Here is a 23,374-nt window from a genome sequence, read left to right as displayed (position 1 = left end):
TTAATCTTAGTCTCTTTTTTTTTCCATAACCTTTGTTTGACATTTGGAAAAAAAGAAAAAAACAAACCTGTCAGTGAGAGAATTTTTACATCTTTTACGGAGAATCAGTCTTTTCTCTGTAAAGACTTGTTTTTTTGTTTGTTTTTCTTCAAGAAAAGCAGTATACAAGGAAAAAACACAGGCATTAGCAATCTTTTCCTTAAAATTACATCAAAATATATTTCTCTACATATTTCTTTATTCATAAAGAAAGAAATTATTATTCAGATTTAAAATGGAAACAAAATAGACTCAGAGAGAGGATAACAACTGGATTCAAATCTCAGGAAGCTAGCACTAATTCTACCTAACTGACCTTGGGCAATTCGTGTACATCTTTGGTCTTCATTTTGGCCTCTATATCATGGCAGTATTGCCTTAGATCAGTATTTCCCAAGTGTATTTTAAAGTACTAGATTACTCACTGTGTCACATAAAAAGAATCTGTGGTCAAATAAGTTTGGGAAATTCTGCAACCTGTATCTTATCTCTCCTACAGATTCTAATTAACTTTAGCATATTAAAGGGACTGTGAAGTCCTACAGTCAAAGAAGTAATTTCACTTTGACTGATACTATAATTTTCAAATTATTTTATTGTGGAACCCTTTTCTTAAAGAAATGCCTATAAAACACCAAGAACTGTTGTTTAATAGAGTATACTCTGGGATGTCCTATCTCTTGTTGTTATTCCAAAATTAATATCCTATGGTCAGGACAGTAAATGGATTTAGGAACTCTGGAGACAATACAATTTTCTGAATGAGTATCAGTTGTGAAGACCTAAATTATTTTCTTTTGTTTTGGTAGATTTACAAAATTGCCTAGTTTTATCCAAATAGTAATAAGAAAATCATCTTGAAGACAATGCAAATATGTAGAAATTATCTGAATAATGAACAGGACTTTAAAGGGCTTTCGTTGATCAGACCCAGTTTAAATAAGAACCAGAAGCTGCCCTCTCTGCACACATGGCTCTTTCCTACCACCAGCGAACTCCTTCAGCATAAAAAGAGCTGTCAGCTATAGCAGCATTCCACAGACTTTTCACTCCAACCCTGGAGAGATGCATAGGGCTGTCATTACTATTATTCTTGTTTTCCAGAGAAGGAAATTGGAACTCAGAGATGACAAAAGAATTTCTGATATTCCGTAACGATAAATAGTGAAATTAGGTTCAGACCTAGATATCCATGTCCTCAAACCACGTTTCTTTCACCAGTTTACTCAGCCTCTCGGCTTCTCTATCCTGGTTGCACATTTGAATCTCGTGGTAAGCTTTTGAACACTGTGAATCCCCAGGCCTCCATGAACCCTGAATAATCAAATCAGAATCTCTGGAGTAGGAGCCACGCTTCACTTTTCTTAATGTATTTGTTTAAGTTTTCCAAATGATTCTAATATGCAGCCAGGTTAAGAATCACGGCCCTACCTTTACCGCATCACCTCCTAGCCCACTCTGCTGCTGTTCCGCTACTTCTCCGGAGGTGACTTCGGTGGCGATGCTCAATAGTCGAGCTGAGGCAGCATCATTTAGCAATTTCAAGCTGAAAGGCATTTACAAATAGTTCACTCTTTAAATTCTGTTCGCTGCAGTTAGAGTCACTTTTGAAACACCAGGAAAAAAAAATCAGGATAATTATTTCTTCCCTCTAATTTCTCTCAAGTGTCATAAAATTACAATGCAATGCTGTTGCAATGACATTTTATGGAAGACATTTTAAAGCCTTCCACTGACATTTTAAAGCCTTCCACTATATCGTTGTTTTTTTACTGATAGGTGTGCTGTTAAAAGATTTTTAAAACCACTGCTCTGTAGTAGGCACCGATATATGATAACTAAGAGCAAGTTCTATAAACAGTCATTAAACTATATATAAGCAAGAAAAAAACAATATATGTATATGTCTCTACTTTAAATTGTATGCATACATCACAATGCTAATATATTATGCACATTTTAAAACATACACAAAAATAGAAAGATGAAAATCAATGCAATATATATTAATACAAGTTCAAATATTTTTTCCTATACCCAGTGAGTTGCCCAGGGGTTATATCATACTGTCCGTTTTGGTGACCACTGCGATAGAGGAAGCTGGAGTCAATCAACAAATCACTGTCACTTGCTCTCTTTCTCTCTTTCTATGGAATAAAAGATTAAGAAATGCATCAATGATTAATAGAGGAGGAAGAAATTCACACTGTTGGAGCTTTGATCTTGTCCCTTATAAGCTGATGTGACCTGGTACTCACATTCTGTACCAGCCTTTCATCCTTATATCCCATGCCTGACACAGAGTGAGTGTCCAATAATTGTGTGCTGTTGGTTGAATGACCTTCATTCCTTATCGTTTCTCCTCTGACTCAACACAAATTTGTCCTTCTCTTTGTAAAATAGGGAATTTTGATCAATTTTCCTTTGTTATGCCACATTGTTATTTTTTAACTTATTTAGCTTATTGCTTAAACATTTATTAAGTGCCCACTATTTACAGTGTATCAGCCAGGGAAATGCAAAGACAAAAACAATCTATTCATTGCCCTTGAGAAGGTCAGTCACTTTGAGACACTGCGGGAGTAAGTGGTGTACAGGGTAGGGGGTGATCATTTTGACAAAATGAGCCCTAAACAGGAAGAAACAGCAGAAATATTATGTCTGATTATGATATTTGATTACTACTTATGTACTGCTTTATATTATACAGTGTTGTTTTTCAGATTCATGATATCATTTCTTTCTTGTAAACACAAGTAAATCAACAAATAAATCAATATTACCACATTTTACATATAAGAAAATTAATGCTTAGTAAATATGTTAAATGATCAAAGTTCATGAATCTAGGAATGGAAACCAGATCTGATTCTACATTCAAAATTACTTTCATTATACCAAGTTGATTTCATTTCAGGAGATACCTAAATTTAAAATATGGCTAATTATTTCTAATAAATTTAAGTCAATTCACTGGGCATGAAAAATCAATTTCTTTCTTTCTCATTCCAATTTTCCATCACTTGTGAGATCTTGCTGTGTGTGTTTCATAATGAAGCCGCTGGTCTTAGTTTCTGTTCTTCCTTATTTACACTTTTTTGTTGTTCATTTAAAAAATAGAGTTAATTCGTTTTTAACAATATCTAATACATGCTCATTGCTGAAAAGAAAAATAAGAAAATATTCATTATCCAAAGATAACTATTATTAGTGTTTCCTATTTACTCATAGTCATTATTTTTATTTTTTTAACTTTTAATTAGTTTCAGGTGTACAAAAACAACATAATAATTAGACATTTACACCCCTCACAAAGTGATAACCCCCCCAAGTCTACCACTCTTCTGACATCATATATAGCTGTTACAATACCACTGATTCTATTCCCTATGCTGTACTTTATATCCCATGACTATATACATATATATTTAATTATAGTTGACATTCAATCTTATTCTACTTCAGCTTCAGGTGTACAGCGCATGGGTCAGGCAAATACACAGTCTCTAAAGTGATCCCCCTGATAAGTCCAGTGCCCATCTGGCACCCTACATAATCTTTATAGCATTATTGATTATATTCCCCATACTGTATTTCATACCACCATGACTATTTTGTGACTACAATTTCTACTTTCTAATCTCCTCACCTTCTCCCTATTCCCACCCCGTGTCCTATCTACCAACCATCAGTTTTTTCTCTGTGTTTCTGAGTCTATTTCTGTTTTGTTTGTTCATTTATCTGAGATCATACGGTATTTGTCTTTCTCAGTCTGACTAGTCTGACTCACTTCACTTAGCATAATATTCTCTAGGTCCATCCATGTTGTTACAAATGGTAAGATTTCATTCCTTTTTTCATGGCCAAGTAATAACCTATTGTATAAATGTACCACAGTTTCTTTATCCATTCATGTATTGATGGGCACTTCAGTTGTTTCCATATTTTGGCTATTGTGAATAGTGCTGCAGTAAACATAGGGGTGCATATATTTTTTTTCAAATTAGTGTTTTGGATTTCTTTGGATAAATACCTAGGAGTGGAATTGCTGGATCATAAGGTAGTTCTGATTTTTTTTTTCTTTTTTGAGGTATCTCCTGACTATTTTCCATAGTGGCTGCACTAATTTGCAATCCCACCAACAGTGCAGGAGGGTTCCCTTTTCTCCACATCCTCACCAACACTTATTGTTTATTGATTTATTGATGATAGCCATTCTGACAGAAGTGAGATGGTTTCTCATTGTGGTTTTTATTTGCATTTCTCTGACGATTAGTGACATTGAGCATATTTTCATATGTCTATCAGCCATCTGTATGTCCTCTTTAGAGAAATGTCTCTTCATGTCCTCTGCCCATTTTCTAATTGGGTTGTTTGGTTTTTTGGTGTTGAGTTGAATGAGCTTTTTATACTTTTTGGATATTTTTAAAATAAATCTTATTAAAACAATTTCAATGTGCTGCAGAGATTTTAATCTTTGGTTTTTGCATATTTATTTTCATATCATTGATATTGCTACAGTAGATTTGTCCCCTTTCTAACCGATCTTACCATCTAGTGATTGACTTTGTATCCTTTTTAAAAAGTTAACTTTGGAGTTTTGTTTTTGTTGCTGTTGTTGTTGTTTTTACCAGTGTTCTAGAGTCTCACGTTTTTTTGCAGTATGTCTTAGGTAACTTTTATGTGCCCAGTCACCTCCCAGTTTGTCCCACCACGTGGGTATTCCTGAATAAATTGGAAAGGTCAGTGTCTCACCATCAGAACATTTCCCCTTCTTCTCTCTCATGCCCCCACACCTCCCATCTTTGTACCATCACTTATATATTTGCTTACACTCATTTGAAATTCCACCACACTTACCCTGTTTCCTTCTTGCAAATCTCCTGCCACCTCTTTCTTCAGCTAGTCTGCACTCTTTTATCTATAACATGCTCCAATTCAGCACTGCCCTTTTGAGAAAATGAGTCATCTCACCTCCAACCTCTGTTTCTTGGCCTCAGTCTCCTGTCCTATTGCAAACATACAGCCAGGCTGTACATATTTCCTCCCCTCTGTAGCATACACATACCCCACAGACATACTTCATTCAAATGCACGTGATTTTTTTTCTGAAACCAGGCCAGTTACTCAGTGTTCACCATTATGGGCAGATACTTGATGCAAAAGAAAAAAAAAAAAAGAAAGAAAGAAAAAGGACAATGAAAAACAATGACAAGAGAAACTAACCAATCAGTATAATATCTCTTCTCTCTGTGTACAATCAGCTCCAGCTGTAGGCCCTTTATCTTGAGAGTTCATAGGATAATGCACACACATAATTAACCCAAATAAACCCACTTTCGTGAAAAACATTTTGAAGACTTCAGCACAAAAGAGCACTTTTTGGTCCAGATCCTGTACTATTCTGAATTTTTAAAAAGACCACACAGAAGCCTCATCAACAGTACCCTAATTAAACTAATCAGTTCACAGATGTTTACAGGAAAATGCTCAGCGAAAAATTTCACCAAGAATTTCTGTTTCCTGGGACGAGAGATGGATGATGGTAATAGTAATAGTAATAAGAGCTAAGATTAATAAGTAGTTTCATGTGCCTGTCACTTTACATGGATCAATACATTTAAATCAATAACCCTTTGACACAGTTATTATTACCGTACCTATTTGACAGATGTCAAAACTGAGGCTAAGAAGGTTAAGTTCCCCAAGGTCACACAGCTAGGAAGTACCAGGAGCAGGACTCATCTCCTGGTCTGCCTGACACAAGAGCATGTGCTTTTAATGACTACATCCTGTTCCAATCTCATACCACTTGTTCCATGACTAAAACCTGTGGAAAATTTCCAACGCTTCCTAGTCACCAAATAAAAACAGACTGAACTCCCACTATTTTAAACTACCATCATTCCCCCCAATATCCTCTCTTTCCCCACTCGTTACCTCCCCTCTTTCCTCAACTTCTGCTTTCTGGTCTAAAGATTTTCTTGTGGTCTAAGAGTCTGTTATCAAAGTCATTCTCAAAAAACAAGCTTGAAGGTAACATTTTCTAGATCGTTTCACCGCTCATCTTAGAAATGGCAAAAGTGCAGTTTAATAAGCCCTGGCCACATCTCTCTTTCACTGATAATCTAATGAGCTGTGTGCTTTCTGTACCCTGGGGAGAATTACATGTGACCATGAGTCCTCGTCAGAAACAGCTTCTGTGCCACTTGTAATCTAATCCAGTTGGTTTCTAGTCTATGGGGTCTTTATCGCTTGACTTGTCATATCCCAGGACGTTCCCTTTTTCGCTTCTGTGTGTTCCCCCCCCCCAACTAATATATGTGTTTCTGGGGCCCATGGTCACAATATTCAGAGTCACCTTAGGCAGTCTTTTGAGAGAAAATACGCACTGCCATACACATTTTAGACCTTTGTATAGGAGCATTTGTAACTATTCATTACCGAGGTACGAGTGGCACTGCCCTGAAATAAGTGATTAATCAGATACATAAAAAGGTTTTGCAGAGACAGCTATATCAAGCTGTGTTCCCTTTCACTTATTTATTTTTCAACTATGTCAATGTGTTTGTATGATACAATATACTGTCACCACTGGATTAAGCAAGAAGTGGAATGACGAATCAGGCTTATGTAACACTTTGGAATTTATGGTACTTCTATATGTAAACTTGGAAGGAGACTCTATTCTCTTAAAGGGAGAAAGAATAAATGATGTAAACCTTGGATTTCAGTGAACCGACACTCAAGGGCAGTTGCATTTTCATCTTTTTTTGAGGGTTGTGATACAACTCATGACTTTGCAATTTGGAGGCTGTGTGACCACTGTTTTGCACACTGACTTCTTTATACATCAGTTTTTCTCATCTGGGATGAGCCCAAATATTAGCGTTCGCCTCGTGAAGCTATAACCAGGATCAGTTATGTGATTTATGTCAAAATATATACACAATACCCCAAAAACATATAACACGTAGGTGTTAAATAAATGTTAGCTCTTATTATTATTGCTGTTGTTTTTCTTATCCTCTGTCTCTTACAAAAGGGCTACCATCATCAACTGTGTTTCCCATACTGGTCCTCCCTCTGCATTCTCACTTTCTGCATGGGTCTGTACTTTCAATTCATTCTATAAATGTGTCCTTAGAATGTATTGCAATGTGAGTTTCAGAAGGGCCACGACCTTGTCTATTTGGAAGAAGCAATATAGATGAGTGATTAAAAGCATCGTCCCTGGAGCCAGACTGCCTGGCTTTAATTCTGCCTCTGCCACTTATTAAATCAAAGACACGTTTCTTAACCTCTTGGAGACATGCTTTTTTCACCTGTCAAATGAAGGTAATTATAATAGCTACCTCACAGGTTGTTGTGAAGCTTGATTGTGTTAAAATATGTAAAGTGATTTAGAATAGTGCCTGATGTGTAATAGGGACTATATAAGTGTCTGCTATGATTATGATTTATTATTCTTATCATTTATCACTGTATCTCTAATACACAGAACAGGTACTGACATATAATAGGTATGCAACAAACATTTGATCCATGAGCGAACAAGTGCTAGACATTGGAAGTAAAAAAGAATTTAAGACAATGTCACTTGTCTAGAAAAGAACCATAGAAATTGGGACAGAGGCTCACAGCTTAACAGAGAGTTCACAGTCAGTATTTATACACATCAGTCAGGTTCAAGTTCCTCCAGTTGTAGGGTTCCTAACTCGGGCTACACCACCAAGGGTTAGCTGGCACATGGGATTTATATAACAACATGAGGCCAAAAACATAAAAGTAAAAAAAGACAACGTTGCAAGGTATTATATTATTAAAGTGCTAATTAGGTAGTACCGAGAATATGCAGGGATCCAATCTAATGCTCTTGGCACATTTATTTTAATTCTGCATCATTTCAGCAGAAACTAACTATGGAATCACTCTATAAAAAAAAAGTAGCCAAATAAGGATGACCTAGGTATTTAAAATACTGCCTGAATATTTTAAAACCATTTAAGAGAAGTGCTGCTGAGATCCATGCAATGCCACTGCCATGAGGTGATTGCCCTTGTGTCACAGACTTTACTGTTCGATAAAGAAAGAGGAATTATGCTAAGTGAAGTAAGTCTGACAGAGAAAGATAAATACCATATGATTTCACTTATATGTGGAATCTAAAATACGGAATAAACAAAGAAACAAAACAGAGACAAGCTCACGGTTACCAGAACAAAATGATGGTTACCAGATGGAAGAGGGATTTCGGGGCGAATGAGTGAAAAAGATAATGGGATTAAGAAGTACAAATGGCAGTTACAAAATAGTCACAGGATGTAAAGTACAGCACAGGGAATATAGTCAGTAATGTTGTAATAACTATGTCTGGTGTTAGATGGGGACTAGACTTATCAGGGGGATCACTTCGTAAGTTATATAAATGTCTAACCATTATTCTGTACACCTGAAACTAATATAATATTGAATGTCAAGTGTAATTGAAAAAAAAATTTTAATTGTTTACTCAAATAAAAAGAGAAGTTGCTGTTAAAGCTTATGACAATAGGCTTACCCTTGAATGTGCTTACGTACAAAGGCCTGTGTTCCAACATCAGCACTCCTTCCTTAGAAAATAGACTCAGGTTAAATGACATTTTGATGGGAACAATTTCTAAAGTGAGAAAAGCCAAGTTTGGTGAAGCTGTAGGAAAATGGGAGCTCTCAGATAGTTGTGGTTTAAGAGTAAACTTGTTTGTAGTTCCAGAAGGCATGTTGGGAATACGTATCAAAAACGTCATAGTATTCATATAATTTGGTCAAGCAATTCCACTTGTATGATTTATTCTGCAGAAATCATCAAAGTCATGGACGAATATAGAAAACAAGGCTTACTGCAACATTATTTACAGTAGGAAATAGTTAGAAGCAAACTAAACATGCTTCAGTCAGAGATTTGTTAAATCATTATGTTATATACCCAGGCAGCACATTGCTCGGTAGAAGTCATTCAAGTTGTGGATAAATGGTCTCTCTAGATTTCAAAAGCAGATTGAAAAACAATGTGTAAAATATAGTCACAATTGTTTAAAGAAATATATCTGAATAGGGAGATTATGGATGTTTTTTATTTTCTTTTTATTTTTCAGTTCAATGAATATGTATTAGTTTTGTAATCACAAAAAATATAGCACAATAAGAAAGACATTTGACCCCTCCTTTCCTCTTTCCACAAATATTGCTCTGCTTGTCATTATAATATATTGCTCCCTCATAGAAAAAGGCAGAAGCAACCTTGTTTTTTTACCATCAACAACTGTACCTTATCTGCTTTGGCTAATGCCATTAATCCTTCTGTTCTGTCAAAGTATGATATAGGTGCTGAACTGTCATCCTTGCAATTTAGTCTTTAAATAAGGTCATAATTCTATAAATCTTCTTTCCTTGGTATTTCTCTTCACCTGTGTAGATCGGACTCTAATGTTGATTTTTTCCCCCCATAAGGTAAACAACTACAGTTTAGAAGAAGTAACACATGAAGAGGCGGTAGCAATATTGAAGAACACGTCAGATGTAGTTTATCTAAAAGTTGGCAAACCCACCACCATTTATATGACTGATCCTTATGGCCCACCTGATATTACTCACTGTAAGTACCGCACACAGTGTCATCTTTGCACATCATGCCAGGTTTGCAAAATTGGAATTCTACAAAACTTGGCAAAGTCCTATGCTTGCACCTTCACATTTGTTAAGCGTGTGGAAATACTTCGCAGGGATCCTGTGCTTTATTCCTTGGTTGCCTTACAGGGCCTCATCTAGTGTTTTGAAGGTGAGACACCTGATCAGTTGGCAGGTGCACAGGTATGGAGAGGCTTAATAATATATGTTATGGATAATGTGGTTACAGTAAATTAGGGGCAACACATTTTTAAAGGCTGTTTCTTAAGCCCCTAAAGCATGATAGCTCTCATGCAATAATGTTCTCTCTTCCTAGTTCAAATCTATATAGTAGCAGAGTAGAAAAGAGAGGTTGGCAAAATAGACCCAAGATAGCATTCAGCCTCTTCCTGGGGGAGAAGATCTTGCAGTTGAATGGTGAAATTATGATCCTTAATCACCATCATTAAAGCTCTTCACCTTTACCTGAATTTATGTTGGTAGGAAAGCCAGAGAAAACTGTCAGTCATTGTGGCAGTAGAGATGGGCTGGAGGTGGGGGTTTCTAGGATAAAAACTAACTGAGATGCTGTGCTGTTACATATGCCCCCATGTTTTCTCCTCTTCTTAGTAGGTCAACAAGAACCTTATCTAAGGTTCTGTCTTTGCAGACTAGATTTAGAAGCAAATCATTTTTTTGATGTGAATTTAAGGGACAGTTTTGTTGACATCAGTAAGTTTGTTTGTTCTGAAATTTTGAGGTTGGAAACTCAGAATGTCTTCAGGACCTGCCATTAATTAGTACTAGAGTCTTAAGCAAGTCATTTAACTTCTCTTAGATTTAGATGTTCCTCTTGAGAGAAACTTAAAGGTTGCATAATTTGTTACCTGCTCATTACATTAGCTATTGCTTTTCTTAATGATGATTCTAAAATGATTTCCTGCAAAGTATGTCTTTTTTTTTTTTCAAGCAGGCCATAAGGTGAGGTATCACCCTTACCTCAGGATATGAGTTTGAACTTTCAAAGTTTTTCAAACTGGATGAATTTAGAAAGATCAGCCTGAGACTCTGAGAGCCACTTCATGAAGGGCATATAAGGTGAAAGTCAAAGAGAGAAAAGGGAGAAAACAAAACTTGCTTTCAATTCAAGAAATATGTATTGAGTAACTTCAATATGTGCAAGACACCTTGAAATGTAATAGGTGGGTTACAGAGGAGATACAATGATAGCCTTCATTGGAAGGAAGACTAATTCAGATATATGAATGGCAGCAATATGTGGCAAAATAAGACAGATGTATATGCCAGGGGAAGGGTAAAAATAAATGTCCTTTGGACACTCAAAGGAAGGAGGTATCATCTGTCTTTAGAAGATTAAAAAAAAATAAATTTTATGCAGAAAGTGGCATTTGAATTTTATCATGAAGACTGTGCGAGATTCCAATATCAGAGATGGGCTAGGAGACAGAAATTGTAGTAGTTGGTGCAGTGGAACAAAGGTAAAGGTGTTGGCAAGAACAGGCTTTGTTTGAAGACCATAGGACATGTGTAAGGGGGATTTGAAATGGATGAATCTTGTAAGAATGGTGAAAGGGAAAGCTAATATTCAGTACAATAGTGGCGATGGAGAACATTTAAGCAAAAGGACCTCAGGATCAGAGCTGGACTTCTCAATGCATAAAATAGGTGGGGGTAGGGCAGGAGACCCCGTTAGGAGGTGTTTCCAGTCACTCAAAAGGGAGATGAGGTAGGATAGAGGAATAGAAAAGAAAGGCCAGAGTTCTTAGCCTTTCTAGGATAACAGTACAGCATATTTTGGGATTAAAGTCTTATACGAGAACTTGTTCCTAGGAACTTTATGCTCTTGATGGTTGGATATTAAGTATGTGAAAAGAACGTGAGCTCTGCAATTAGAAAGCTAACATTTTTATTTCAATAGAAAATTAATCATCATTCTAAAAAAGTGTGTGCTGAGTCTCTCCTCCAGTTCCTCTCTTCACCTAGTTACACTAACAGGGCTCACAGATAGAACTATTATCACATCTCTCCAGTCCTAAAGGTCACTCCGTGCCTATACATATTGAAGGCAAACAAACAGCAACTCCCCTCTCCTGGAGGACAAGAAAATCCTGAGCGTGTAGCAAAGCCTTTCTATTTTTAACAGAACTGTAGCATGACACATTGAAGCACCCACATAACAGATTTCTTTTCTTCTCTCTTCTTTTTTCACCCCTTAGCTTATTCTCCACCGATGGAAAACCATCTACTTTCTGGCAACAATGGCACTTTAGAATATAAAACCTCCCTGCCGCCCATCTCTCCAGGAAGGTACTCACCAATTCCAAAGCACATGCTTGTTGAAGATGATTACACCAGGTCAGATATTCTTGTTGGTTAATTGGGTTTGTGATCCTGGCCAGGAAGAAATTGCATTTGTCTAAGATGTCAGCTGTTGCTTTGAGGCTGAGACTTCTGAGCGCCTTTTAAACTTTTGTATTATAGTCCTGCTTCCAGTGGAAATCTGCAAATACTTGGAAATATGTGTCATTGTTCTCTGTTAGGAAGCAGAATCACAGATTCTTTGTGGAGAAATAGTAATATTGTATTTCCCCGAAAATAAGACCTAGCTGGACCATCAGCCCTAATGCGTCTTTTGGAGCAAAAATTAATATAAGACCCGGTCTTATATAAAACTGAGTCTTATATAATCTAATCTAATATAATATAATAATATTATAACATGATATGATATGATATGATATGATATGATATAATATAAAATATAAAACCAGGTCTTATATTAATTTTTGCTCCAAAAGACGCATTAAAGCTGATGGTCCAGCTAGGTCTTATTTTCGGGGAAACATGGTGTATACTTATCCATCACTTTGCAATTTTTTAACTTTCAATAGCTGATCCTATTTGAGCTTTATAGCTGTACTGTAATATTATTACTGGAGGGAAGAAGGTGGTTCAAAAAGAAAGAATTAACATACCAATATTACATATCTGGTGAGTGGAAGAGTCGGGACTAAAACTCTTGTCTCTAAATTCCAGTTCTTGCCACCAATAGCCACCCACATCGGTGGAACTGGGAAGTCAATCAACCCTCCCTGTAGTGCAATTACTACAAGTGAAAAAGAAAGGAATGAAATTGACTACAAATGGTTTGAATTTAATATGTCTTATTAATCCCAAAAGGGAACAGGGCAGGAGTTTAGGACAGAGCACAGAATGACATTGCTAATCCCACAAAGTAAAACCACGTATTTAGCCAGCACACCTCTGAAAAAGTCAAGTCTGACAGTTCACAGAGATCAAGTTAATTTACTTAATCATCACTATTAAGGATTCAATAAATATTGGATAATTAATAAGTTAATGAATGAATAGACGGATCAATAATAATGTACATTTTTTTCTGTTTTATCCTTAAGTTTTTTCCTCCCAACGTAACATGTGCTCATTGCATTTCGTGAAGTAACGCAAAGGTATTGAAGAGATGAAACTCTCCCCCAAACTCTCTCCAAGACACCAGTCCTGAGGCTCCCAATGTGACATTTTGGCATGAGCTTTCCGTCCTTTCTCCATGTTCACACAAACCTGTACAAATGCATACTCACATATAGGTGGGGCTCAATGTTGTTTTTACAAAACAAGTTTGTATTTTACACATCACTGTGAACTTGCTTTTCTCAGTAAACAATACCTTTACGTAAAATGAGATTATATAGAGAGATGCACACTTTTTTTTAATGTGGTTGTGTGTAAAAATACTAGAGATGAACCCTTTTGATTTTATATCTTGACTATCTAATACAGTTATTTGTCAGCCTTGAAAAAATTAGAGGAGACTTCCATCCGTTTAACAAATTTCCTCACTGGTACCCATGCGTGCTTTGGTCTTTTCATTCCTTTGCTATTTCCTTTTAAATGATTAAGCATTTTCCATTTATCTTGCAATTTCAGGTTTGCTGAAGTAGCTTGTTACATCTTTAGCCAATGAATGGGATGTTGAGATGCTAGAAATGTGCATCTGTGGAGTAAATCAAATACAAACTTATCCCTGTGCTGAAACGTCTAATCGCTATGTTCTTAATTGAAATTAGGGCGATGGCTGCAGCAAAGAAATCTTCATGGCTCTCTAAAAAATTGTGTAAATATAGGCATCACTGTTCTCCTGAGCAGTAATCTATTTGCTCTTATCCTATTTCTAATATTTAGTATGATTTTAATCCAAAAATATTTTATCTTACTAGGCCCCATAGTGAATTAACATTTATTAAATCCCCTTCATAATCCACATCCTTTGCTAACTATTTTATGTACTCTATCCATTTAATCCTCCCAAAAACACAGAAAGAAGGGCTTTCATCCACATTTTAGAGATGTAGAAATTGAAGCTCAGCGATGTTAAGGAACTTGTTTATGGTCACACAGCTTTCAAGTAGAAAAACTGGGTGCCTAGCCAGCTTTAAAATCCTGGTTTGGAAGAAACATTTTAATTTTCTCATTTTAAAAATGAATAACAACTCTCATAAAACTGTGCTTATTGTAGAAATACGTGGCTAAAAAAAGGACCTAAGAGTTTTGGTAAGTTCTAAAGATAACTATATTAGGGTTAAGACCTACTTCTACCACTGGCTGTGTGATGCTGGGCAAATCATTTAACCATTGCAAGCCTCAGTTTCTTTATCTGTGTAATGGGAATAGTAATCACATCTATCTCAGGTTGTTGTGATGATTAAATGAGATAATGCATGCAAACAACTTCTAACAGTGCCTAACACATAAGGAATATTAATGTTATCTATTTATGGTAGCTATACTTGTTATAGTTCTTAATCCACCTAAGATGTCACATGGAATATTTTAAATGGTGTCCCAGGAAGAGAGTCCATTTCTTCTTACAGCGATATGCCTCAGTATCTTACTTCTTGCCCCACCTCCTCCCTTATTCTAGGACAGGATAATCTCACTTATAACTGCATGATATCTTCTAAATGGCTGGTGCCTGGCAAATTTGTAAAGTAAATTAGGTATATCAGTTTACACACACACACACACACACACACACACACACACACACACACACACCTTCTCCACTCTCTCACCACTGCTGTGTCCTCTCACAGGTGCTCTGTGCTGCAGCTGTTTTCTCAGATATTTGCTCAGAGGCAAATTTGCTGCCTCATTTATAAATATTTATTGATACTTCCTACTAGACAGTGTGCACTGCACCAGGAATGTGAAACTGAATCAGAAAAAAAACATCTCTAAGTACGATCAAATTGGAAGAAAAATATATTTAAACCAGTGGGTCCCCAGGGCCTGTTCTCATGCAGACCCCCCTCCATGAAGTTTTCCATAAAGCCTAATCTATTAATTTTTTTTTTTTATCCTGAGATTTTAGGCTTTGGTGTCAAATGCCATTTCTTTTGCAGTGGTCAATGGCAGGTCCTTATTTTATTATATCCTTATTTAAAAATATTAAAAATTGGCAACTTTTCATCAGTCCTCACTTTTAAATGTAAACGGTCTATAAAATCCCAACATAGGGGAACTACTAACAAACAGACAACGTTAGATCAGTCCATGAAGTCCTCCCATGTAGCCCTCGCAGACTTCCCCAGGACCACCAGAGGTGCTTAGCAAATATTTATAAGTGAATGTGAGCTTAACATGAATGTCACAGGAAAAACCTATGTCATCAGAGAAAGTATTTGTTTTCTTTTTTTTTTAAATTAGTTTATTGGGGTGACAATTGTTAGCAAAGTTACATAGGTTTCAGGTGTACAATTCTGTAATACATCATCTATATACCACATAGTGTGTTCACCACCCAGAGTCAGTTTTCTTTCTATCCCCATATAGTTGATCCCTTTTACCCTCATCTGGAGTTTGAGCTCAAAACAATGTGTAGGCATTCATCAGAGAGTCAAAAGATCTGAAAGGGCATTTGTGGTAGGGGATAGCACATGCATACTCAAGAATATGAAATAGAATAAAATGAATGGTCCTATTAATATTACAGTCTGAAATGTAAGGCTGAGAAAGAAACCTGGTACCTACCTTTAAATTATCTTTCTGTTCCTATCCCTTCTCTCCTGTGCAAACTAGTTGTAAGATTACATATACATAGAGTAGTTAAAACACAAAGATTACTACTATATACTACAAACACTGAGTGCTTTAATATATATTATTGCTGCTGTATATTATATACAATATTCTTATTCTTAATTCTTACAGATAACAAAAATGAGTTTAAGTATTTCCTTCATATTGTACAGCAAACAAACAGCAGAATCAAAATTTGAATTCCAGTTGGTCTGTCTTCAGAGGACTCATCCCCAAACCTTTATCTCATGCAGTCTTTTTCCATAGAGAAATAGATTAAGAGGACTGGATTTGTACCAGGAAACTGAGTTCTAATCCTGGTCCTACCACTTACTACCTAGATGACCCTGAACAAATTGTTTAATCTCTCAAAATATTAGTTTTCTCATCTACAAATTTGAGGTAAAGGGTCTTCTAATCTCATGGAATTGTGAGGTTTTTATATGATAATATTTGTGAAAGTTGTCATTTTTAGATGGCCATATAAAATTATTATTTAATATTAAAATTGCTAAAGTAGTAGTAGTTCATATTTGAGATCTACTTTTTTATTTTCCTGTAAATCAAGGCAATTAATTTCTAATGATTGGACTTAAGCTGATGGGGAAACATTTCAATGAAAATGGGAACCTTCAATCTATAAAATCATATTAAATTGTCAGCCTTTGATTCCATATGCTCATAATATCTTACTTTGTTGCAAGAAACGTTTCTCTATTTTCTTGATTCATATTCACTTTCGTTGGGAAATATAAGGATTTTTAAAAGAATTTTGATTATTAGCTAGAATTTTTTAAAAATCTCTTCTTACTATTAAAGGAAATGTATACCTAGGAAATTTTGTTTTTCCATTGATTTAAAGAAAGGGAGCATAAACAAAAAGCCCTTGGGAAAAATTCTCTTAATAGAAAGCTTATTGAGTCCCCTGTAAATAAAAATTATTGTGATATAAATACTCTGGTCTTTGATTTTTGGAAAAGAAAGCAATTATAATGACGCTGAGCTGTTTTTTTGGCACAAAGAATTATAGACTATCATAGTTGGAAGGGCCAAAAATTAATATAGGATCTAATCTTCCTCCATTTAGTGGGTAAGGAACACAAGGCTCATCATGATTTGTTAGCTATCTCTACGTCCCATAACGTGTAAGATGTACAATCATATTTAGAACCCATGTTTTCAGACACCCAATCCAGTATTCTTTCTATTCCTCTAAACTGATGTTCACTATTTTTTTTTTCTTTTTGGGTGGAATAAGAAGGTCACAATTACAAAAAAACTACAATCAGTCAATAATCATCAATGGGCAGTGCCCACTTTGTATATTACCTACAGCTATGGATTCCACCTCTAGTGGGTCAAGTCTTCCCTGGTCACTCACAAGACGTGCAACCAGACACTCTCACCATTTGCTAAATATTCACAAGATAGACAAACAAATCATCAGCACTAAAATGACACCAAGAAAAAACAGTGGGGATGCAAAGTAAAACTTCTCTTTCAAGATATGGGAGCAATTTACAAGTTATGAGTATGATAAATGTCATTATGAAAGCCAAGGACCTAAACTGTAGCTGTGAGTGATACATCTCCCAGTGAAGGAAACTAAGTTCACCTGGCCCTGAACTGAGAATACCCAGGTGTCTTTCTGACTGGCTCTATACAATGTCCCCTCACATACTTTGGTTGATCAAAAAGCAAAAGCTAAATAAAGTCTCAAGAAAGAGTTCTTGTCTCTGGAAACTTTTGAGGACCATCCAAATTGTGACTCTGATATTTACCAGTTTGACTCCCTTATTTACTAAATAGATATGAACCCATCAGACTAGTCTGCCTCCATTCTGTTCTCCCCAAATTATAGAACACTAGCTTACGGGTTATACTATCTGAAATGTATTCCAGTTGTTTTTCCTCTTTCTTTCATTCACTTACTCATTCAATGAATATTCCGTTTCTACCATGTGCCAAGCACAGTTATTATAAGCAACAAAGCTATAATGGTGAACAAACCAGATAAGGTTCTTGTCCTCGTGGAGTTTACATTCTAGTATATTGAATAACAGCTGTATAGGTAATTGAGGTAAGTTCAGATAGTGATAAGTGCTATAAAAAAAATATAAGGCTAACACGATCGACTGATTGGGGAAGAGAACAATATTGAGTAGAATAACCAGGGAATGCTTCTCTGGGGAGATAGCACATGAACTGAGACGTGTGAATAAAAAGAAAAAAAAAAAGTAGTGATATAAAGATCAGAGAAAAAGTATTCCAGGAAGAGGAAATAGAAAGACCAAAATCACTGAGGTAGGAATAAGTTTAGCATGTTCCCAAAATATAAGGAAGTCCAGTGTGGCTGGAAAGAAATGAGCTAATGGGAGCATGACAGAAAATTAAGTTGGAGGAGTCAGGAGCCAGACGACATAAGACTTTGGAGGTAATGATGTAAAATGTGTAGGTTTAATTTAAAATACATTGAGAATCTATTAAACAGTATTAACCAGGAGACTGAAATGATCTGATTTATGTTTAAAAACAAAAAAACCTCTGACTCCTGTATGGAGTAGAAGGACCTTTGAAGAAAGAGAAAAAAGTATGGCAAGCAGCTGGAGGAGACTGGAGAAGAAGCAGCAGTGAAAAAGAAAAGGAATGGAGGAATCTGAACTACTCTTTAGAGCTATATTCACCAGCTAATTGTCTATTAGGTTGGTGCAAAAGTATTGCAGTTTAAAAGGTTAAAAATAATTGCAAAAACCGCAATTACTTTTGCGCCAACCTATATAAGAGTATCAGGCCTGCTTCAGTCAGGCTTATTTACTACTGACCATTTATACACTTTTTATCATCTACAGAATAATCGTTCAGGAACAAAATAAGTGTCATGGTTACTGATTTTTTTTCCTTTGGTGTTTAACTTTGTAGATCAGATTAGTTAGAGGCTAAACCACCCACTGTTTCTCAAATGTTTCTACCACATACAGGCCTTGAAAAATCAACTTGTTCTCCTTGGGATCTGGAGTAGAACATGAAGCTTTCTGTCTAAGCAGGAAACACAAAATCTTGTTATTTTCTCATAAAAGCTTGGGAGATAGCCTTGTTTGCTTTGATATGAAAACACTTTGGTTACAAATTAACTTATTTTTAACCAAAATCTTATAATGAAGTGAACACACCAGATAGGATTTTTCTGGGGATTCTCAGTCCCTGTGAAATACCACAAATCACAAGGTGTGTGTGAGTGCCCAAGTTTGAGGAACACTGTGCTAAATTACCTGAATTTGTCAGTTATTATTTCTGTGTAATAGAAACCGCCTCTTAATAACAGTTCGAGGTTTAGGTCACCATTAGGGACAGGCCCTCAAAGGATGTTCCATCAGATTAAAGTCTGGGCAGGTGCTAGACTCTCTTCTTTTTAACTTATGTTTAATGACTTGAAACCATTTCTAGATGAACTGGAAGTTCTTTCTGATACAGGAAAGATGTGTTTTCTTATACACCTTTAACCTAGTAGAAAAGAACTGGGTGTGCCCTACACAGATAAGGGATCCGGCTCTAGAATTAGGATCACTAGAGCATTGAATAGGTATGTGGGCCCTCGAGCCACCCTGCTCAAGATCCCATCTTAATCACTTCCTCACTGTGTGTGACCTTGGGTATGTTATGTCACTGTGCTTTGCCTCAGTTTTCTCATTTATAAAAGGAGCAGAATAATACTTTCCGCCTTATAGGTTTATTGTGACTATAAACTGAGTGAATACATGTGAAGGGCTTGGGAAAAAGTAAGTGCCTAATAAATGTTAGCCATTATCACTATTATTTAAATCAAGAATTTAGGAGGAACTGCTCCACAAATAAAGTCATTTTTTGGTAAATATCCTCTATGGAATGGAAATGTAGCCCACAATATTATGTGGCTGCTCAAAAGTAATCTTCAGTACATATACATTTTTTCAACGTATTTATCTTACAAGGCACATTAGAACATTTTATTACAGAAAGTCATTATAGTCTTAATGCTTTATTAAGGGTCTTTATTTTTATGACTACAACAAATATCTAGTACTACCTGCATTGACAATCTAATATAGGAACCAAATATGATTTCAAAAAAAAAAGAAGCCAGTCTGTCTGGCCTCTGTGGCTAAATACAATTTTCCACTGGATAATTTCTTGATTTTGGCCTATTGTATTCATAGTAACTCTCAACAACTATCACCATGTAGCTTTTCCCTTTAAACAAATCTTGCAAAACATGGCATCAGACTCCTCACAACTGTTATAAAGTGCATTACAAAGCAAACAAATCCAAGGTTCGTCAGCAGTGTCGCAGATTTCTCCGTTTTGCCCTGTGCTGCATGCCTGGTTTCTCCCGTGGAGAGCCTGGCACCATCATGCCTCTTTTGAAGCAAAGCGTGGTAATGGGAATGAGCAAGAAGGGCACAACTAGTGAGACAGATGGAGGATATACCAGTAAGTGAAAGCCTCAAGGGGAGTTTTCTCTTTATTAATGGTAGCTGCACACAGCCAGTTAGGTTTAGTTACATAAACTGGGAGGCATGACAGCTAGAGCTATTATCTCTACCTGTTAGAAACAGAGAGTGGGTATGCTAATGGGGAAGCTGACAAATCTTAATTAAAGAAAGATACCCAAATACGTATTGGAAAACATGTTGACCTGCTGTTTGCTGTCAGGGAAATGAATTTAATGTTAGAAAAAGTGAAATACTTATGGGTATTTTAAAACTGTCTTTCACAGATATTTATCATTTCCTATGTACCTCACGAATTAGCCAGACATAAACGTACTACACTAAACCTTGTCATTTTAGGAAGACAGTTCTTGCACATCTAAAACTATTGTTGATTAATCAACGCTGTATTAAATTTTAATAGAATAAGTTCATCCTCAGTCTTCAGGGCTGGTTGAGGCATAAAAGGATAAATAATGTGCAATGGAAAATTTTGTAGGGACCACTGTAGAAGCAATCAAATATTAATTGACCACTGCCCCTTGCCTTGCAAGTTAACGGCTCTCACCAATACAATGCAGTGCTTATTTCTGATTCTTACCTGTATGGTATTGAAACAAGCTATACATTATGACTCAAAACAAGTAGACATGGCCTCCTTTCCTGGGAGTTTAGTTTCTTTTTCTTTTTTTATTTTAATTAAAGTTTATTGGGGTGACAATTGTTAGTAAAGTTACATAGATTTCAGGTATACAATTCTGTGATATGTCATCTCTATCTCATATTGTGAGTTCACCACCCAGAGTCAGTTCTCTTTCCATCACCATATGTTAGACTCCGTTTACCCTCTTCTAGAGCCCCACTCCCCCTTTGCCCTCTTGTATTGTTTATGTCTATGAGTTTTTCTTCCTTCATTTGTTTGTTTTCAGTTTTATATACCACATATCAGTGAAATCATATGCTTCTCTACTTTTTCTGTCTGACTTATTTCGCTTAGCGTTATACTCTCAAGATCCATCCAAGTTGTCACAAATGGTCCTATTGCATCTTTTCTTACCACCAAATAGTATTCCATGTGTATATATACCACAACTTCTTTATCCACTCATCTATCGAAAGACATTATGGTTGTTTCCATGTCTTGGCACTGTAAATAAAGCTGCAATGAACATTGGAGCACACGTGTCTTTATGGATAAATGTTTTCAGATTTTTTGGGGTAGATACCCAGGAGAGGGATTGCTGGGTCATATGGTAATTTTATTCTTAATTTTTTGAGGAACCTCCACACTGCCTTCCATAATGGCTGTACCAGTCTGCATTCCCACCAACAGTGTATTAGGGTTTCTTTTTCTCCACAGCCTCTCCAACACTTGTTACTATTTGTCTTGTTGATGACAGCCATTCTAACTAGGGTGAGGTGATATCTCATTATGGTTTTTATTTGCATTTCTCTGATAATTAGTGACATTGAGCATTTTTTCATGCCTATTTACCATTTGTAGGTCCTCTTTGGAGAAATGTCTCTTTAGTTTCTCTGCCCATTTTTCAACTGGGTTGTTTGTTTTTTTGTTGTTGAGTTGTATGAGTTCCTTGTATATTTTGGATATTAGCCCTTTATCGGATGCAAAAATCTTCTCCCATTCAGTTGATTGCCTCTTTATTTTGTCAATGGTTTCTTTTGCTGTGTAGAAACTTTTAAGTTTGAGATAGTCCCATTCATTTATTTCAGCTTTTGCTTCCCTTGCTTTTTGAGTCAAATTCATAAAATGCTCTTTGAACCCAAGGTCCATAAGTTCAGTACCTATGTTTTCTTCTATGCAGTTTATTGTTTCAGGTCTTATGCTTAGGTCTTTGATCCATATTGAACTAATTTTGCTACATGATGACAGGTAGCAGTCCAGTGTCATTCTTTTGCATGTGGCTTACCATTTATTGAAGAGAATGTCTTTTCTCCATTGTATGTTATTTTTGCTTCTTTTTCAAAAATCAACTGTCCATATTTATGTGGGTTTATTTCTGGGTTCTCAGCTCTATTCCATTGGTCTATGTGTCTGTTTTTCTGCCAATGCCATGCTGTTTTGATTATTGTCTCCCTGTAGTACAACCTAAAGTCAGGGAGTGTGATACCTCCAGTATTTTTCTTTTTTCTTAGGATTGCCTTGGCTATTCAGGGTCTTTTCTGGTTCCATACAAATCTGATGATTTTTTGTTCTATTTCTTTAAAAAATGCCATTGGGATTTTGATGGGGATTGCATTAAATCTGTATATTGCTTTGGATAATACTGCCATTTTAACTGTGTTGATTCTTCCAATCCATGAGCACGCAATGTCTTTCCATTTATTTGTGTCTTCTTCAATTTCTTTTTAAAAACGTCTTATAGTTTTCAGCATATAGGTCCTTCACATCCTTGGTTAAGTTTATTCCTAGGTATTTTATTATTTTTGGTGCAGTTGTAAAAGGAATTATTTTGTTTTTGTTTTCTATTTCTTTTTCTGAGATTTCATTGTTAGTGTATAGGAATGCAGTGGACTTCTGTACCTTGATTTTGTAGCCGACAACTTTACTATATGTGTTTATTGTTTCTAATAGCGTTTTGGTGGAGTCTTTAGGGTTTTCTATATATAGCATCATGTCATCTGGAAAGAGTGACAATTTAACTTCTTTATTCCCAATTTGGATGCCTTTTATTTCTTTATCTTGCCTGATTGCTCTGGCGAGGACTTCCAACACTATGTTGAAAAGCAGAGGTGATAGGGGACAGCCCTGTTGTGTTCCTGAACATAAAGCAAAGGGCTTCAGTTTTACACCGTTAATTATGAGATTAGCTGAGGGTTTGTTATATATGGCCTTTATTATGTTAAGGTATTTTCCATCTGTACATATTTTATTAAGTGTTTTAATCATAAATGGATGATGTATCTTGTCAAATGCTTTTTCTGCATCAATTGATATAACCTTAAGTTTTTTTTCCTTTATTTTCTTTATGTGATGAATCATATTGATGGATTTGCGTATGTTGAACCATCCTTGTGCCCCTGGGATGAACCCGACTTGGTCGTGATGAATAATCTTTTTAATGCATTGTTGCATTCGATTTGCT

General features: G+C 36.0%; 1 protein-coding gene across 21 annotated transcripts in view; it reads left to right on the top strand.

Annotated features, from left to right (window-relative positions):
- The window catches only part of DLG2 (discs large MAGUK scaffold protein 2), a 1,874,701-nt gene that overhangs the window by 1,388,386 nt on the left and 462,941 nt on the right, over window positions 1-23,374 (top strand). For all 21 annotated transcript variants that reach the window (XM_033121658.1, XM_033121661.1, XM_033121660.1 and 18 more), the window contains 2 exons: window positions 9,529-9,673; window positions 11,922-12,060. In XM_033121658.1, coding sequence (XP_032977549.1) covers window positions 9,529-9,673; window positions 11,922-12,060 — 284 coding nt within the window. The remainder of the gene's footprint in view (window positions 1-9,528; window positions 9,674-11,921; window positions 12,061-23,374) is intronic.

This window comes from Rhinolophus ferrumequinum, chromosome 11 (assembly GCF_004115265.2).
Source record: "Rhinolophus ferrumequinum isolate MPI-CBG mRhiFer1 chromosome 11, mRhiFer1_v1.p, whole genome shotgun sequence".
Classification (NCBI taxonomy): domain Eukaryota; kingdom Metazoa; phylum Chordata; class Mammalia; order Chiroptera; family Rhinolophidae; genus Rhinolophus; species Rhinolophus ferrumequinum.
This window is presented reverse-complemented; position numbering and strand designations above follow the sequence as displayed.